Consider the following 20,013-nt stretch of genomic DNA (forward strand, 5'->3'; position numbering starts at 1 on the left):
ATTCAAATCATTTCAGAATTTCTTAGATTGATTACTAGATAAAGTCTGATGAATCAGAAGTTGATGATGCTACATTTTAAATCATATTATTTTTAAATCTAACTCGGGTCAACAATAATATCAATCAAGTTCTAAATCGACCCGTTGAGCTTAACTGTGTTTAATGATTGTGTTTTTATTTATTAATTAGAATTGATCATTTTATATGCCATTTTATGATTACTAAGGAGAATTAAGCAATTAGGCCACGCCTTTGATGGTCTCAAGGTCCTAAGACTTCCTCATACGGTTTTTCTTCTCTATTTTTGCAAAGTTTGATAAGTTATAACCTAGGTAGGATATAAGATAAGTTAAATTGAGAGTAAAATGTGGTAAAATCATGGTAAAGCTCATGAGTCACGAGGCTAAAAGGTTAAATAAATGGATTTTGAAAAGAAAAAAAACTTTTAGATTAAAATAAAGGAGAAAAGGTTGAATTGCTAAAATCTACAATTGCATGTCATTTTTCTCTTCAACTCAGAAAATCATAAGCTTTTGTTTGCATAGCTTGAAATATGCTTGGGTCGCCTGCAAAAATGTTATGTCACGTTGCCCTTCCTCTATTTTCACAGGTCTGAGTTGACTAGCACTTCAATTTCAATTCCGAGGCACATGTTTCTGATCCAAATTCAAGGCACGTCTTTTGCTTCTTCGATCATATGAATCATTGCTTCAAAGATATCAATACCATCGAAGGTGACGGTGGAAAGAAAAGAGGGCACATCACCAGTCTTATTTTCTCTTAAATTGTTCTGGTGAAAATTAGATTCAGATCTTATGCACTGCTGTATGTTTGTTTTAGTGTTTAAAAAATGTTTTTTAAATATATTTTTTCTGTTAAAAATGCCTATATATATATAGTAAGCACCAAGAAGGCAGGAACCAATCTTTTCAAGTGGGGGAAATGCACGGTTATACAACATGATCTGGGGTTTTATCAAGTAGGTTGAATCGCGAATTAATATGCAAATCCAAGTTTTTATTTTTTTAAAAAAAATAATGAAATTATATTATTTTAAATAAAAATAAAAAATAATATTATTTTAATTTTTTTTTAAAAAAAAAAGTTTTTCCACAACCATAAGTCAGGGATCATGAAGAACCAAATTGACCTCGGGGGAAATGTTCGACAATTATACTCTTCGGGGAATAGATATAGTATGGTAGAAAGATATTAAACAGAACACAGCACAAAATATGAGGCGTGCATAAATATTATTCTTAAGGATATTTATTCACACAAGGTTATCCTCCATTAAAAAAAAAACAGCAAGAACAAAATAAAGCAAAAAATCCAGCAAGTTCCAGAGAATAAATATATTTTGTTTTCTTGAATCTCATAGTCTGCAAGAGTGCAAGGTAAGTAGTTCGAGAAAAAGGAGCAATTTTTCTTGGCCTCGGGTAAGGCAGCTTTTACAATGGTTTTAAAAGGAGCAGTTAAGGAATTAAACACAGCAGTTACAATGGTTTTAAAAGAGCTGTTAAAGAGTTGATTCATGCAGCTGCGCTGAGTGCTGCTACAAAATTGATTTGAAGAGTCTAATAAATTATGGTTAATCAAAAACAAAATATTATAACAAAAATTAAAGAAGTATATTCATTGTCTCGCGCGTAAAGGCAACGCAAAGATTTATTTGGCTTGGCACAAGCTTATACGCGCAAGCCCAAATTTTTTTATATAAGTACAGGTTGTACATTAAATAGTTAAAAAGAATTTTACTTTTTATTAAAAAGGTAAGAGGTTATAATACGAGGGACTTCAAATTAATAGATTTTGATATTAGAATGAATATTAAAAAAAAACCATAATTAATATATATATAATGACACTTACCATTGGGAACTTTGCATTATGTACATAAATAGTTTTTTTATGTTTTGAATTAGTTAATTTTCAGAATTAATTGATTATGCAAGATATCTCCTGCAAGTTGTTCAATTATATCAATTTAAATAAAGAGTTATCTTTTGAATATTACGTAATCTTCTTCTTTCCTTGATTTTAAGTTTAAGGTTTTGATATATTCTAAGATATATTATTTTAACCCTACAATAAATATAGTGGAGCAATTAATACCTTAAATATTATGATGTCCACACCTTAAAGCCTGTTTTTGCTATACTCACTGATATAACATAAACACTTCATAAATATCTTATTTTTCTAACGTGTAATAGAAAACTTATATATATATATATATGTATGTATGTATGTATGTATGTATGTATGTATCTTTCGGCAACACAAATATTTATATATAAGTATAGCTTGTATATTAGGTGGTTAGAGAAAATTTTATCTTTTATTGAAAAAAAAGGGTTATAATATAAGAGACATTAAATTAATAGATTTTAATATTAGAAGGAAGATTAAAAGGGAAAACAGTAATTAATATATATTCACGGAAAGAAAATTATGTTTTTCTGATGTGGAATAATTTTTTTTATTTAATTATTTCAACTTAAAAAAAATAGTAGTTTTCCAATAGAAAATAATGTTTTCTTAAAATAATATCTCAAACTTTATTATTTTCAATGTAGCCATGGTGTGTCCATTCTTATCAATACCACATGAAGAAAATTTGGCGCGGCGAGCAACATGATTAGGGCAAGAAGCTTAGTCTGTGGGGCGCAGCATGATTGTCACAACACTACGGGTAAGAAAAAAAGAGTTTGACATGATGTGTGGGTGTGTGTTTCAGATAAGCTTGTCCCGTCTTAGTTTTCCTTTTTCTTTTTCTTTCTGGTATTGGATGTGACTCGATGAAGAACCGGCCACCATCGGAGAAAAAAACCCTCAATCGTCCCCGTTCTTGGTGCTTGATTGGCGAGTAATTATTGAAGGCATGATTTGACACGTTAACAAGACAAGAATTACAGGATTGTCTTGCAAGTTATACAATCGAGTAATTGTGAGACTTACTTGCTCGGTGAAATCGATGATATCGTCGGGGAACAATCAAGATGTGTGTGAACAAAGCATGGTTTCTTTACAAATACGGCATGACTTTATTTGTGCACGATGGTATACTGTATGTATCTGTTTTTTAACAGTGTTTTTTTATTAAGAATATTTCAAAAACTTTAATTTAATGTTTTTTATATAATAAATATTTTGACAAACAGATTAAATATAAATAGAATGAGTAAAAAAACTGAAAAAATAATTAAACTAAAAAAACCAGAAAAAAACTTAAAAAACCGAATTATGAAAAAAAACAAATTAATCTAATTAGAATATTTAAAAAAATATTTGGTTCGGTTCGGTTTTAGTTTCAGGTGAAACCGAAACCGAACATAACTAAAAAATAAAAAACCAAACCGAAATCAAGTCCATTAGAAAATCCAAAAAAACAATATAGTTTTTGGTTTATAATATAAAATAACCGAACTGGCACCAAGACCGGACCGAACAAAATCAAAACCGGTCGGTTGGGTTTCAGTTTTTAATATAAAATAATCAAATCGAACCGAAACCAATCAGTTTGAACTGGTTTTGGTTTCGTTTTAATTTTTTTATATATATTTTAAAGTTTTTTAATTTAAATATTTTTACAAATAAAAATCAAATCAAACTAAAAATATTCACCTCTAAATTTCATGACAAAAACAACCTTAGACGGTAGAGTGAACAAAAACAATCTTGAAGGCATGTGAGCAAGGAAAAACTTATTGTAGTACATTGACTAATGGAACTTGGTTTGGATCATGTATCGTACTACCACCAAACAAAAAACTTCAATGGACCATATGAAAACCTAGCTTTTGGACCAAGTTGGTTTAAAAAGTTGAATTTCTACTGTTTTAATTAGGGTCTAATTTACTGTGAGAAAAAGAGAGTATATGCCTAGGAGTATGCTGTCTAATGGGAAGAAATGTTCAAAAATATATTTCTGATAGTCATGAATTTAGAAAAACATGATTTTTTTTTTCTAAAACAACACATGGAAATTAAAATTATTTTTCATAAAAAATAAAAACCATAGCTTATAATAGGCATTTAATTACATTATATTCAAGGTATTCTAAATATAAAAAAATTGATTTTATTTCATTCAAATTAAAAATTATCATAAAAAAATATATTGTTAACTAAAAAACATTATATTATATTCACAGTAAAAATTAGATTTATGAGACAGACTAAAAATGAAAATATATGTAAGAAAAAATAATTTTAATTACCTACATTGTTAAAAGTGCTTTTGTGTGTGTGTGTGTGTGTGTGTAAAAGTTGTATTGTTTATATTTTTATTTAAAAACCAATAAAAAAAACTCTAAAAAAAAACCATAAAAAAACTCTAAATTGAGTTTTCTATATTCAATACAAGTTTAAGAACCAAAGGAGAATTAAAAAAGAAAATTAATGGTACTGATTAAGATATTAAATAACAAAACAACTACTAAATGGCGTGCTTTTTTTATATAAATAGTGAACTGAGTGCTTTTATTTATATTTTCAAACTTTTTTTTTCAACCATACATTTTATCTATAGAGTACAAATATGTAACATACAGAGAGAATATATGGTTCCTACACATCAATAACAATTTTTATTTTAATTTATAATTATTTTTTTATTTTTTAGTTCCTCAACTAAAGAGATGAGAGATAAACTAGCATGAAAACAACAAGGAAAAAGAAAATAATTGATTGGCATCGACTTTAAAAACAAAAAAAATGTATCATGGTGTAGAGAATTCTGTTCAATGAGAAGAGTTCTACAACGATGTTATTTAAAATTTAAAACAGTAATAATTTGAATGATATGTCAGAACAACTCCAATATAATTTAATTTAAAAGTTAGAGTTAAAAAATTAAATTTATTATATCGAGTTTCATAACAATATCAAAAAATTATAAATGGTATAAATATTATTTTTTTATATTTAATTTTTTTTTGTTCCAAGCTAGGAGACGCAAAATAATAAACCAGCAAAGTCTATAACCAAAAAGAAAAATGAAGATTAATTAGAAAAATGAACCTTAAATGACACCAAACTCAAAGGCAGCTTTGACTGGACGGTCCAATTACATGAAAGTTCATGTCATTAACCGGATTTAAGATATTTACTTACATGACAGTACTCTATGGATGGAAAAATATCTTCCAAAATTAGTGATTGTCTTTCTTTCTTTCTTTATGTTTTTCATGTGAGTTTTTGTTGACTGTAAGAAAGTATTTGTTTTTGTTGTTTAACTATATTTTTTAAAAAAATAATAATTTTATTATTATTTTAAATGGTTTTAATATGTTAATATTAAAATAATTTTTAAAAAAAAAATTATAAAACAAGAATACCTATCATTCTACATGCAACTTTCGCCCTCTCAGTATCTTATTGCTATGATATATATACATATAAAAACTGCCTAGATTTTTTCTTTTGCCTATCATAGGCTCGTTAGAAGATAGTTGAGTGATAAGACAGGAAGATTGTCAGAACTTAACAAGGTAGAAAGAAAGCATCTCGATCCTCGAAGAATGCAGAGAAGGGTCCACACGTACGTGCTCTGCTCATACGTCGACATATGTTATGTTATGTTATGTCTCAGTGCTTAGATGGCATAGATGCACCTTGGACGGCGACAATCTTAACGTAATCCTAAGTTCCAAATTTTAATAATTTTCTCGTTCTCAATCTCCTTCGTATTCTTCTTTTTAATGGATCTTTATCTAACTGCTTAATCCTAAATATAGTTTTCGTTTTGCTGCTTCTGCTAATCTATTCATTTTCTTTTCTTGGAAGGTCGCTAAATCTTTCTTTTCTTCTTGTCATATTTCGTTTACAGCTACTAAAATATATTATGGTGTTGTAAGGCCTGGTTGTGATCAGTTAACAGCAACCTGAGCAAGAGATAGAGTGAAGAGTAAGCGACAAAAAAGATGGGAGAAACAGCTCACACCCACCAGCAGCCACCACCACCACAAGCAGCAGCAGCACCACCTCCATCATCACTTGCTTTTTCAAAAGGTCCCTCTTGGGCTCCGGCTGAGCAACTCCACCAGCTCCAGTACTGCATCCAGTCCAATCCCCCTTGGTGTTAGTTCTCTTATCTTTTTACCTTTTTGTGATTCATATGTTCTCTTATCTTTTTTCCTTTTTGTGATATATATATATATATATATATATAAAATTCTTTTAGCTTTTTTTTTTGTTATTCAAATTTTGATTATTCAATTCTGAGAAAAAGTTGCTATGGTCAGTTTTTTTGTTAAAATAAAATTTATAGTTTATGCACGCCACCATCTATCTCTTACCTTTGGTTCTGATTCTCTTTTAAATTTCTGAAAGTTTTAATTATTTTTATATCTAAATCCTGGTGGTCTTCCTGTTATTAATAACATATGTTGATTTAACAGCTAGTATTCAGAATTATTTTTGAACTATATTTACCAATGAAATCAAGTGTCTGATTCTTGTAATTAACCACAGATCAGACATGTCTGCTGGCTTTCCAACACTACATTGTGATGCTTGGAACTACGGTCTTGATTACACGTACTCTTGTGACTCAAATGGGCGGCGACCCTGTACGTTTTATCTAACGTCTGAATTTTTTTGATGATTTATAGACCAATTGGCAGGTGCTTATCTTTTAATCTGGTTCTGGTGTTACCGTGAACAGGGTGATGCTGCCCGTGTGATTCAAACGTTGGTGTTCATGTCAGGAATCAATACACTGCTTCAGACAATGATTGGAACACGGCTTCCCACAGTGATGGGACCTTCCTATGCTTTTGTACTGCCAGTTTTATCAATCATCAGAGATTACAATGATGAAACTTTCTCAAAAGACCATGATGTAATAATTGTTAAGCTTACTTAATTAGTCTGTTGACTAGTTTGTTTTTAGCTGCAATCATGATTTATTCTAATATTTCCTCGATCACCATTTTTTTCCCCGGTCGCAATGATGTGGTCGATTGCAGAGATTTGTAGACATTATGAGAACTATACAAGGATCACTGATTGTGTCTTCCTTCGTCAACATCATTCTCGGGTATAGCAAAGGATGGGGTACTTTAACAAGGTAACTTGATAATAATCTTGTGTTAGAATTCGTTCTACTTATCTTCTTGCTTACAATTTTGTCGTTCAGTAGCAGCAGCTCGAGTTCTAGTATAGAAACTCGGCAGGTTCTCTTTATTATATTGTTTTGTGATATTTTTCCTTCTTTGTTTTGATGTTCCCAGGTTCTTTAGTCCCATTACTATTGTACCTGTGGTTTGTGTTGTGGGTCTTGGTCTGTTTATGAGGGGCTTTCCACTGGTAAGTTCACTTAATGAAATGAAGAATACTGGTTGGTGAAAGTGATAGATTGATTATAACAAATGATTTTCTTATGTTCTATACAGCTTGCCAACTGTGTTGAGATTGGCCTGCCTATGCTGATTCTGCTAGTCATTTGTCAGGTAATATACCTTCTTCAGAATGTTTAAGTTAATTATATGGAATCCACCTGGTATGAAGATCATAAAGCCTGATGTTTGCCGCAGTATTTGAAGCGTTTCCAATATTCCAGTGTCCATCCTGTACTTGAGATGTTTGGCTTACTCATCTGCGTTGGTATTATTTGGGCTTTCGCTGCTATCCTCACTGTTGCTGGTGCTTACAACAATGTGGGGTATCAAACTAAACAGAGTTGCCGCACAGACCGATCATATCTTGTATCATCTTCTCCATGGTATTGGTTTTGGATTATTTATCTTTGTAGGTTTGGTAGAGTTCATAATTTTTTCAGAAAAGGAAGAGTTAAAGTACCCTGTTAATTGAGAATCATTTGTTTGCATTTTTTTTAGGGTTAGAGTCCCATACCCGTTTCAATGGGGTGCACCTAAATTTAGAGCAAGTCATGTCTTCGGGATGATTGGAGCAGCACTTGTTTCATCTGCAGAGGTTTGTTCACCATTTCAGAAATACCTTTTTTGTCTTCCACTTATTCTGGAAGCACTTTGTGAGGTTTTAATTAACTTACAGGGCCTTTGATGTGAATTTCCTAATTTTATTTATGATTATGAATATGAATATGGTTTCTGACCTCTCTATTTCTTTGATGGAAGTGGGAAATTTCCTGTTTAAGTATTTATTTTCCTAACCAGTCCATCTACTTTGATGTAGTCAACTGGAACGTTTTTTGCTGCTGCACGGCTTGCAGGTGCTACGAGCCCCCCAGCTCATGTTCTGAGCCGAAGTATTGGTCTACAGGTCAAGTCTCTGAGAGCTATGCCTTCCTCTCTCTCTCTCTCTCGCTCTCCCCAGACACACACACACACACCTTTTAAAGCAAGGCATCAACACCTAACGGTTGTTGTTTTTAAATACAGGGTGTTGGCTTGCTGCTTAATGGGATTTTTGGTGCTGCTGTTGGCATCACTGCATCTGTGTAAGGGATTGCGTTTTTTTTTTCCCTTCTACTTGCTGCTGCTATTCTATGCTTAATTATCTGATATTTGAGGTACTGCAGTCTCAGCTGCTATGTGAAGGATTTGCCAGTGCAACTCCTTCCTGCATCTACCACAGATATTTTACACAGCACAGTAGGAATAGCTGATCACATTCTGACCAAGAGCCCGTCCTCATTTAATAGACCAGTAGGAAAAGTTTGCCATTAAATGGACAAGTCATGAGCTCCGTTGGAATTTAAGCGTTTTACTTTTCTTTATTTTACTCTTCCGGTAGAACCCAAGCATCTGAGGTTACAGATGAGAGTCGCTGGCAATTTGTTTATAGTGCATTTTCCTCTTAAAGAAACAAATCCTGGAAGTGAGATACGAGTAAAATGGCCTTGCCTGGATTACACACTTCTTTCTTCTATAGTTTGCTTAGCATATTTAATCTTATCTCAAATGCTGAATCTATGGGTGGCAACGCTTTCTTCATTGGTGCTTTGATATTCATAATCTTTTCAGGCTAACCGCTTTAGAGTTAAGCTTTTCTCACATATATCAGCTTCACATAGGGGGATTGTGTGTTTTTGGGGAAAAAAAGTCTTAATCCTCTGTAGAGTGGAGGGTGATTACAAGGGGAAAATGCCAGTGTTTTATGATCACTATTAAAATGCAGAGGCCTGTTTCATTGATTGATGAAATGATATTGCAGCGAAAATGTTGGGCTTCTTGGACTTACACACATAGGGAGCCGAAGAGTGGTGCAGGTTTCAACTGCTTTCATGTTTTTTTTCTCAATCTTTGGTATGTCGTCAATATCCTTCATAAGTCCCGTTTGAAAATTGCACAAGGTCCAAATTCATTTTTATTGCGGTACATTGCATCTTTCAGGGAAATTTGGTGCCTTGTTCGCGTCTATTCCTCTGGCAATATTTGCTGCCGCATACTGTGTGCTATATGGCATCGTTGGTGAGTGATTTTGTAGGTTTTGAAATTTTATTTTGTTGTAATCACATGTTATCTGTTCGAGGAGTGTGATTTGTTCTCGTTTTCCTTTCCTGCAGCTGCAATTGGGATTTCATTTATACAGTTTTCAAACAATAATTCCATGAGAAACCATTATGTTTTGGGTCTGGCTTTGTTCCTTGGGATATCGATACCACAGTATTTTGTCAGCAACACCACTGGGGATGGACATGGACCAGTTAGAGCAGATGGTGGATGGGTGAGTCGCATTATAACTCCACAAGCCTTATCCTATTGGTTTCCTGCATTTTTTGGGCATCATATGACTCCTCTGTGTTGTTCATCCACTACCACCATATAGTATTTTAATGTTAAATCGTAAAAAAAAAACCTTTTATACCAATATGCAATGAGGAATATATATGTTTGGCGGATGCTTTTGGACTTGATGAATGAGGGTCATAAAGGATGATCAGCTTTATGACTTCCACTCATACTGGCTGAATAACATGTATACTTTTTTATTCTGCAGTTCAATGACATATTGAATACAGTTTTCTCATCACCTCCAACGGTAGCAATGATTGTTGGGACATTGCTTGATAACCTATTGGAAGCAAAGAAGAACGCCAACGACCGAGGAATTCCATGGTGGAAGCCTTTCCAGAACAGGAAGGGTGATAGTAGAAGCGACGAGTACTACAGCATGCCTATCAGGATGAATGAGTGGATGCCCACCAGATATCTTTGAAAAAAAACTCGACCCCCTTGTATATTAATTAGATATACTGTGAGCAAATTCCATTTTAATATCTATGATGATGAGCCCTATACGTCGCTCCAAAGAACTGTAACCATTAGCCATCGATTTGTAGTTTTCCGTTTTGTTACGTTGGCAGGTTAGCCGTCTTCTTGACTCATCTCCGTTGGTCTCAATACTACAAGGTTTTGTTACTGTCTCAGGCTGCTAACCACAGGAAGCGCATTGTGAAATCAACAAGTCCCTCTGAGCAGAATGCAGAAGCAATTTTTCTTGTAGATTTAAGACCCCCCACGAATGAAGAGAACTAACTGCATATAAACCATATTGAATTGTACCGATACTCCATATGATGATCGTCAGATTTTCTTTCTTTATTATTAATATAAAATCCTCTCATCCCCGGCCATGATCACAGGTGCCTTCTTGAGCATCTGTCTATAGTTTCTCTTGTCTCTTTGTCCGAATGGTATCATCTCCATCTCATCCTCACGTGTATCATTTGGAGCAGATCCTCGTATCAATGGAAGGCAATTCGAGGTTTTTAGTCCAATTATGTGGCATTTTATTTACTAGTGAAGTTGGATGGGAGGGGACTCGAATCACCTTCAATGGAAAGTCTGTGGCCTGAATGGGGCCCTGTTTTTTATATTTTAAAAAAAATAATTGTTTTTCAATTAAAATTTATATTTTTTTTATATTTCATGTCATTGTGATTTGTTGATATTAAAAATATTTTTAAAAAATAAAAAATATTATTTTAATATATTTTTAAATAAAAAATTACATAATCACAATTACAAGCAGGAAGCAGTGGAGTTCTTGATTTAATCAAAACTGAGACGTGGAAGGTGGACGTGCCATTAATTGGAGGATACTGATCTCCATGCAATTCTTCCTGGTTTGCCTAACACGACGAAAATTTAACCTTCTAATTCTTGCGGACCAAACAAAGTGGGCTTCTGGTGACCTTCATCCTTTCACTGAAAATTTTAGTAGTTTAATATTAATCATAATTATTAAATTCCAACTGATCTACTTAGTGAAACTTGAAACTCGGTTTGAGGGTTTTTTTTATTGGCTTAATTAATTAAATGCGAGTTGAGTAGACTTTAAAAAATATATATTTTACTTTCTTTTTGTAAAATCATATTATTTGTGATTTTAAAAAAAAAACCCACTAAAACCCTGTTTTTGGTTTTAGTTGAACTAACTTTTCATTAGATGTTGGGATTATTATTTTTTAAAATTATTTATTTTATTTTTGAATTGCTTTAATGTATTAATATTAATAATAAATTTTAAAAAATAAATAAAATTTTTTTAATATCTTTCTAAATAAAAAATTATTTTCAAAAAATAACTACAACCAAAGTATATCTTAAAATAATATTATTTTCAAATCCAGCCAAGCTGAAGAAGCGTGTCTTTCGTAAGGGAAAGAAAGAGACGACTACTTCGCCTCTTTGTTGGACCGCCGGCGGCAATCTAAGCTCTTAACTGGGTCAAATTCCGAATCAGATCTAACAATTACACGTGAGAGAGAGGGGTTCCCAGCTGGTCACATATTCAATTATTTCAAGATTTCTTTATAAGAAAGAAAGGGCTTTCTGTCATTTTAAACTAAAAGCTTCCACCACCAGGTAAAGTTCTGGGAAGGTACGTTGCACAGAAGTCAAGAGATTGACTGAAGTAGATGTTTACCATTCAAGTGCCGAGCTAACATTGAGAGTGACGGATTACGAATCTTTCATGGGGTCCACGCGGCATTCAACTATCTAGCAATCTACCTCTTCCCGCGTTTTCTAAATCGCAGGACAAATCCAAGTATCCAACTAGACCTGCAGGTCCCAGATGCTAGCTAACGAAACAAAATGGACTTGGAATTATGTTTTATGCCCCTCAGCAGCAGCCCGGGACAAGCGTTTTCTTCGTTTTCCGGGCTCCTGCACTCCTTGATTGCAGATTGGTTGAAATGGCAGACGTTTTCTAACTAAGAAATAGTGGTCAATGTTTGTGCAAAGCTTTCATAACCCAAATCATGAACAGATGTTTTCACAGGAAAAGAGGAGACAAATTTATATATCATAGACAAGTGATGCGGGACGAAGAAAGATTTAGAGTAAAGAAAAGAAAAGGAAAATAAGAAGCTATGCTGCTCAGTTTTACTTGAAAGAGCTATATACATTAGGCATGAGTTACAATTAATTAACAATCATCAAGCCAGTCCAGACTGAAGCATTTCTCGGCAACTTGGACATCAAGATTAACCTTCTTCAAATCCATCCATAAACAAGAAACATCTTCATCGCAGATTACTACACGTAAAGACTCTAATGATGCAACAGAATATGGCAGCTTCATCAGTGAGCACTCTCTCATGTCAATCTTCTCCAACCTTGATAGCTTACCAATCCCTTCTGGAAGAGCTTTCAAATTGACACATTGAGAGATGTCTAAGAACTTCAAGCAAACTAGGTCAGATATACTTGGGGGAAGCATTTTCAGGGTTGGACAAGCATACAGCCTTAGAATTTGTAGAGATTTTAAGTTGCCCAGATTGGGAGGCAGTTTCTCTAGGTTGTGGCAATTGGTGATACTCAGACTCTTGAGTGATTGCAACCTAGAAATGCTGGAGGGCAACTGGATTAAATCTTCACAGTGATCGATTGTAAGCTCTAAGAGACAAGGGAATATGTGGGATAAGTCTATGACAGAATCATCAAGGCTGTTGTTTATCTTGCACAGGATTAGAGATATTTTTCGTAATTTTTTTAAAGGGACAGTAAATTCAGTTAATCGAGCAAGGGATACTTTCTCAAGCCAAAGGCTCTTCAAATTAGCTAAATTAGAAAAAACGGAGAAGTTGCCAACGATTGCGTTGCTTGTACTGTAATTTATCATTACCAATGCCCTGAGCTTTGGCATGTCATCAATGAAAGGAGGCAATAAGAACTCATTTGCTGAGAAGTTCAGGATGAGCACTTCAGCCTTGGGAAAATCCATGCGGAACCAATCCATTTCATTCATTTCACCTATTTAACAGAATCAAGAAAAAGTAGGCATTGGAAAAATGAAATTAAGACTATAATCTCACTATATTGCATGGGTTAATCGCCTTATATAATGCAAAGCAAACAGAAAAGCAATGAAGATACCAGTATGAATTGAAACAATTTGAGCATTGAATGGTCTATCCGCATTTCTCTCCCATTCTTTTGGAAGCTGCGCTTCTCTTCTTGGCATAAGTAATCGCTTGCACCCATTTACATCTCCACACGAGCTCAAATGAATAGCAAGGTCCCGCAACACATCATGTTGCACCACACAAATCTCATAGTAGCTGCTATACTTGTCTCCAGCTCTGCAAATTAGCCAATCAAAGGGTTAAGAAAGAAGGATCATGCCTTCTTAAATAAGATCAATGTAGTTACTTGGCTTTATTAACATACCGTGCATCCCTCACCAGGGTGAGAAGATTCTTGTCAGATAGCTCAACAAGAATTGCAAATGCTTCTTCATCATCAAGGTCGTGTATCTCGACCCACACATTGATGAGAACATCAAGAGGGATCTTCTTATCTTCAGGGAAGGATCCCAAATCCAAGAAACATTCCCTGACCTTTTTAGATAAGAACTGGGTACTAATGGCCATCCTATCATGCAACTTGCTTTCATGAGACTCACAAATAGGTTCACCTCTTGACAGCCTCTTTTTTGCACTTGCCCAATACATTTCAGGTTGGTCCCTTAGCGAAGCTCCAATCACTTTGAGAGCCAAGGGCAGGCCTTTACACTCATCAACGATCTAGCAAACACATGATCATTAGTATTGGCAAAGAAAGTAACCAACCACTCAATTTCGAAATCCATCACTCAATCTCAACTTTGTAACCAATGGAGAACAGTGAGTTGAAAGTTACCTGCTTGACCAAATTTGAATCAGCAGCAAGTGGAATAGATGTCTTTCCAAAAGCAGAGTGGCAAAACAAGGAGATTGCTTCATCTCCTCTCAACAATTCGACATTGTAAGTAGCATCAAAAACTGTCTGGAATTTGAAACGCGAAACCACAAGTGTTTTACATCCAGCAACTTTATAAATGAGCTGCTCAAGCACCTTGAGTGACCACACATCATCAAGAACAATCAACGCTGGGGCTCCAATTCTCCATTCAAATTGAAAATTCCATTTTTGGACCAAATCATTGCCCATACCACCCATTCCATCAGCCCCTGTAATAAACCCCAAAATTTTCGCCCTCAATTGCTCCACGTTCGGAGACTGTGATACTGTCAAGAACAAAATCCTGTTCTCAAAGTGACCTGAAAGAAATCAAGATCAAGAGAGTCAATCAAAAGCTCTCTCGTCTAAAATAGAAGAACGATCATATGCTAAACACCAATTCCTTGGGCCAGTAGCAAACGAATCTAAAGCAAATAAATTTCAAAAAAAGAAGAACGTATCCTTTCTTTGAAGTTGAATTAAGCAGATGGCAGAGAGAAAGGCACACACACATATATAGTAAAGAAAAGAAACAATCTTGAAAACTTACGTCTAACTTGATCATCTCTACAAATTTCATTAGCCAAAGTAGTTTTGCCTGACCCACCAATCCCACAAATTCCAACAACATTGAAAATCTCTCTCTCAAAAACCATTTCTTTCACCTTCCTCTTCCCTTCTTCAATCCCCAACCCCAGATAAAAATTTTGCCCAAAACTACCATCCCACTTCCTCTCCTCCTCCACTCTCTTCACCGCTTCGTCCATCCAGCCACCAACACCACCACCACCACCTCCCAACCCGATCTTCAAGTTCCCTATCCTCTCCTCTAGCCTCTTGGCTGACCAGTCCAACTTATCGAACCTCTCTGTAGTTTCAAACCTCATGTGATGCACGTCAGCTAATATATGTGTCTGTAAAGGTCCGTTGATAAACGTGGATATTTTCTTTTCCATCTTTTCCATCTTTCTTGCTAGCTGAAGGTTTTTGTAGACGTTCCAGCGGTTTGAAGCTAAGACTTTGCGGGAGAGCTCAAGGCCTTCAGTGAGAGTGCGAGAGAGACTGTCGAGTTGGAATTGGCGGTTGGAAGGGAGTTCAACACCGGAGTACTTGATCTCTTGAATTATAGGCATGAGTTCGTTTACGCTTGCCATTAAAGATTCTGCACTTGATTTGCACGGGCAGGATTTTCTTGATATTGAAAATAGCAATTTGAGGAGTTCGGTGGCTATCTCCCCTGCAAAGAGGTCTGTGACCGCCATGGCACTCGTTGCGGAGTGGTGAGAGAAGGTTTTGTTTTTCGAATGAAGAGGACGATTTTTGGCGTGGAAATATAAGGGCTAGAACGGGTTAGTGCAGTGCGATTTATAAGTTGCATTTTAGCTTCCTTTTTTCCCCTTTTGTCCCCTTCAAAATTAAAAAAAAAAAATGTTTTGAAAAAATGATAGTTATAAAACCCGAATTTACATGTGACCCAGTTCAATCTCGATAAAAGAATTGCTGTTTTTTTTTTATTAAAAACAATTTTATTTTAATATATTTATTTTAAAAAAATGGAATAACCCTCCCAATCCATTTGCCTTGTTAAGGTTGGTTTAATAAATCTGAATAAAATTCTAAAAAATGGCTATTTTGAAAAAAAGAAAAAAAAATCATTTAACATTACAAATCATCATCACACAACCTAGGAGTATTTTTTAGGAGGAAACTTCCCAGCACGTGTTTCTGGTAGTATCTTGATAGGAGAAAGTTTTCTTGCATCAAAATATAGGATAGTTGATGAGGTACTGTGGTGTGTTTCCTCTTTCCACTCAAGTCTCTTTTTTTTAATAATTGAAAAATAAAATGCATGATAGACTTATATAATATTTTATATTGTTATAGTGATTATTTTTAAAAATATTATTTATTTAAATATTAATCACTTGAAAATATATTAAATTTATTGACCGATGAAAGGCTCGTTGACTCATAAAACAACCGAATCAATGCATTAAACTCTCTCAATCTGGGCCAGAGACTACAAAGGAACTACGTGTGTCAGTCGAGGTTGGAGGATCCAAGACCTGATCGATGAGGATGGAGTGCTTTGGATCGGAGACTTTGAGTGCGTTACATTTGCCCGCCGGTTCGGAAAGGTCTTTGCTGCACCTTGTTTAAGCCTTCACGTTTGGAGACAAATTGCGGTCAATGTTTCAGTCAATGCCTTCGAATTTGTTGACAAATCGATCGGTGCGCTTGACAGTATAGACCTCATGGCAACATGTACTGGCAATGCCAGCTTCATTTCAATGTATTACGGAGACTTATTTGGGGAGACCATTTTGTTTGGCAAGTGAAATAATCAATCAAGTCCCGGTAACTGATTCCGGTAAAAAAGCAAACCATGTGAGATTCAAGTCTTTCTATGTAGTTTTTGTGATAATGATTATTCGTTAAAGTGGATTGTTTTTTCTTAATTATTTTGTTTTGTTTTTTTAATTTTATTATTTAGAGTATGATTTTTATTTAATTTTATCCTTTATTATTGGATTGATAATAAATTACTTTTTGTATTTTTATCATATAGTAAAATAAAAACTAGATCAACCAAGTAATATCCATAACATGAGTCGCGGATTTAACAGATTGACTCGATATTAATTAAAGAGTCGGGTTGGGATTGTTTTGCCCTTTGTTATACCTTTAGTTTTTTTTTCAATTTCATTATTTAGTGTGGAGTTTTTATTGAATTTTATCCTTTGGTATTGAGTTAATGATAAATTCTTTTTTTTGTATTTTTATCATAAAATAAAATAAAAAATAAAATTGACTCAATAGAATCTATAACTTGGATCACGGATTTGAAAAGTTTAATAAATATTAATCAAAGAATAAAGTTGTATTTTTTAGCCTTTTTATTTATATTTTTAGATTGTTTTTTTTTAATTCCATCATTTTGGGTGGGATTTTTATTAAAGTTTATCATTCGAATATGTTTATCCAGTATTACTGTGCATTGTTTCTTTTTATTTAAAATTAATTTTGTATTAATATTTGTTTTGTTTCATAATCAAGTAAGATGTTATTCTACAACAAGGAACTATTTTTTAATTAAATAAATCATTTTTTAAGTGTTATTTCAAATGCTTGCAATACATTGATTGAAATTATATTACCTCCCTTTTTTTCCACTTTATCATAAAAAAAAAACCGTTTAGCAAAAGAAATAACTTTTATTTTTTACATTGGATCTCACTTATAATTACGTATCAAACTTTGATTTTATAAAAATTAAAATAACTTTTTTTTTATTCATGAAAACCTATTATTTATTTATTTTGCATGCAAAAAATCAATTTCTTAGTAGTTTTAACTAAACATTTATTTTTTAAAACCTAGTTTTTTAAAATTACAATTAAAATTGTTTTCTTAAACCTACTTTTTTAAAATTGTAATCACAAAACAACTATGGTGCCAAACACATATTGAAATAGTAATATGGTATTACAAACACTTCATTTTTTATTATATAGATAATTACTAGGTTCCTGACCCACGTTGCGTTGTAAGTTAAATTAATTTTATTTTTCTTAACCTAAAAAATGTCCAATCGTATAAGAATTTTCTCGACGTGAGTCGGTTAACTCGACAAATCCAAATACAATCTAAATGAACAGTAAAAAATATAATTTGATTTTAAAAAAAAAATTAGGATGATTTATATATATATATATTGTGAGACATTGATATATTATAATGACCCCAGTTTCGCGGTTTAACATCTCAAACTCATAACCCAGATCACGAACTCTACCGAGTTTAATAACTTCATTTTTTTAACTATTTTTGTACTTAATGATGTGATAATAAAAATAGACACTTGAAAAATTAAATATCAACCAAATGTTAATATACTAATTTGAGACTTCGAGTAAAATTAATAATAACAAAAAAAAGCCAAGAATGATTTAATTGAAAGAAAAATAATTGGAAGATGAGATTTTTTTAAAAAAAAAATATTTGGTATTGTTATTAAACTCAACCCAATAGGTCAACTTTGAAACTTTTCAACTCAACTTCTTGTTTAGCCCGTGTTTAAAATTAACCCACATAAAAGTTGATTTTAGATAACTCCGTTGACTTGACAGATCAAAAAATAATCTAGATGATCAGTGAAAGTATAGTCTAGCCTTAAAAAATTTAAGATGATACTTTTTTTAATATTGAAATAGCGACATATTGAAACTCAGGCTTCATAATTTAACTGGCAAAACTTGCGACCTGTATTATAGACTCTACTAGTTTTACAAACTTTGTTTTTTTAAATTATTTTTTATTTAATGATACGATAACAAAAATAAACGCTTATAAAAATTGAGCATCAACTAACTAAATACAAGGATGTTTGTTTAAGAATGCAAAAATATCTTCATAAAAAGTAAATCAATAGAATTTATGATGACAGACTCAAAATTAAAAAATATTAAAAAATAAAATTAAAAAAAATATTTTAAATGTAGAATTAAAAACAAAGAATTTTTTTTTAAAAAAAACTAAAGTACATGAGCAATGAACCACCATAGCAGGTGATAGTAAAAAACTAGCTACGTGACCTACGCTTCTTTGCAAGTCAAATATTTTTATTTTTCATAAAAAATATACATGTGCAAGTTTTCCAATGCATTTTTGTAGCTCAAAAAATGTAACAAATTAAAAAATTGATGCATACATGTAATCAAATAAAACTAAGAGTTATGTATGCTAATAAATAAATAAAAATTATTAATGAGACCTAAAAATAAAAATTGAAAAACTAAGAGACAAATATAAATTAAGATATTTAATCTTGAAAAATAAAACATAAAATTGATTGAATAAAATAAAAGGACAAGGAATAACATGCAAGACTGCACTTATTAAAAATATCTTCTGAAAATAAATATTTTTTTATTTTAAAAAATATAATTTATCTATATAAAAGATTAAAATAAAATCATAGATGAACTAGAAAAATCTCTTCAAAAATTAAACACATAATAAAAAAATCAATATTATTTAAAAGAGGTTATTTTTATGGTAACCATGTCAGACTCAAGCACCGTGGGTTTGACAGCCACATCAGACCCAAGGTATTGGGTTAGACAATCATGTCAGATCCAAAGTGTTTGAATTTAGCAGTCATGCCAGCACTAAATGACACATCACCTGTCAAGACAAATAACATGTCACCAATTTTGCCCAGATTCTGATCATTATGGTAGCTAGAAAATCAAGGTATATGCTCTTTTGATCAAAAAACCTATTTTGCAATTCATTTTTTACCCAAAACACCCTAAAAACCATGACCTTAAAAAAACCACCTAGGAAACCAAACTCAACCTAAAACAAAAAATCAACTCAAGCTCAAATTTATTTTTTCACAAACTTTAAAGGTGCAAAAACACTTAATATAAACTACTCACATCAAATTAAATAATTTAAAATAAAAATCTTTCATTTCAGTGGCCTAAATCAATGTCGATAACAAGCTTTTCTTTTCAATCGAAATCCAGCAACTCCTTTCTCTTTCTTTTCTTAACTAGAAACTAAAAAATAACAAAAATAAACCTCCATACCAAAATAAAATTAGAAAAATTTTAAGGGACACAATTGTATAATTTACGTGATTATTTAAGTTGTAAAACAAAAATGAATGTTTTTGAAACTTATAATGTCATCTATGTTTGTCACATTTTTCATTTCAATCCCCCCTTTTTCAATCTTACCTTTTCATGAGAATTTAAAAACAATTGCTCCTTAAATAGGACTTAATCGCCCAAAAGCAAAGTTCACAGACCAAATTGAAAAAAAATTGCAGAGTACCAAAAA

The 20,013-nt window shown here is 32.7% G+C and overlaps 2 protein-coding genes across 3 annotated transcripts; one reads left to right on the forward strand and one right to left on the reverse strand.

Moving 5' to 3' along the window:
* The first annotated feature begins 5,461 nt into the window (after window positions 1-5,461).
* LOC133682731 (nucleobase-ascorbate transporter 3-like) lies at window positions 5,462-10,568 on the forward strand. Of its 2 annotated transcripts, XM_062106231.1 has the most exons (15): window positions 5,462-5,641; window positions 5,835-6,085; window positions 6,479-6,576; window positions 6,672-6,848; window positions 6,976-7,076; window positions 7,240-7,315; window positions 7,402-7,458; window positions 7,543-7,730; window positions 7,846-7,942; window positions 8,165-8,251; window positions 8,371-8,429; window positions 9,146-9,237; window positions 9,325-9,402; window positions 9,498-9,658; window positions 9,932-10,568. In XM_062106231.1, exons 2-15 carry the CDS (start codon window positions 5,929-5,931, stop codon window positions 10,148-10,150), a joined length of 1,647 nt encoding a protein of 548 aa, XP_061962215.1. In that variant the 5' UTR covers window positions 5,462-5,641; window positions 5,835-5,928; the 3' UTR covers window positions 10,151-10,568. The 2 variants fall into 2 exon arrangements, with proteins under 2 accessions (XP_061962215.1, XP_061962214.1); XM_062106230.1 differs by lacking the exon at window positions 5,462-5,641 and having other exon boundaries at window positions 5,689-6,085.
* Window positions 10,569-12,296: 1,728 nt separating this feature from the next.
* On the reverse strand, window positions 12,297-15,512 carry LOC133682827 (probable disease resistance protein At4g33300). Its single transcript, XM_062106358.1, has 5 exons — window positions 14,714-15,512; window positions 14,083-14,483; window positions 13,612-13,967; window positions 13,318-13,523; window positions 12,297-13,194 (listed from the first exon to the last, which is right to left on the reverse strand). Exons 1-5 carry the CDS (start codon window positions 15,423-15,425, stop codon window positions 12,368-12,370), a joined length of 2,502 nt encoding a protein of 833 aa, XP_061962342.1. The 5' UTR covers window positions 15,426-15,512; the 3' UTR covers window positions 12,297-12,367.
* Window positions 15,513-20,013: the final 4,501 nt, after the last annotated feature.

This window comes from Populus nigra, chromosome 2 (assembly GCF_951802175.1).
Source record: "Populus nigra chromosome 2, ddPopNigr1.1, whole genome shotgun sequence".
NCBI lineage: Eukaryota > Viridiplantae > Streptophyta > Magnoliopsida > Malpighiales > Salicaceae > Populus > Populus nigra.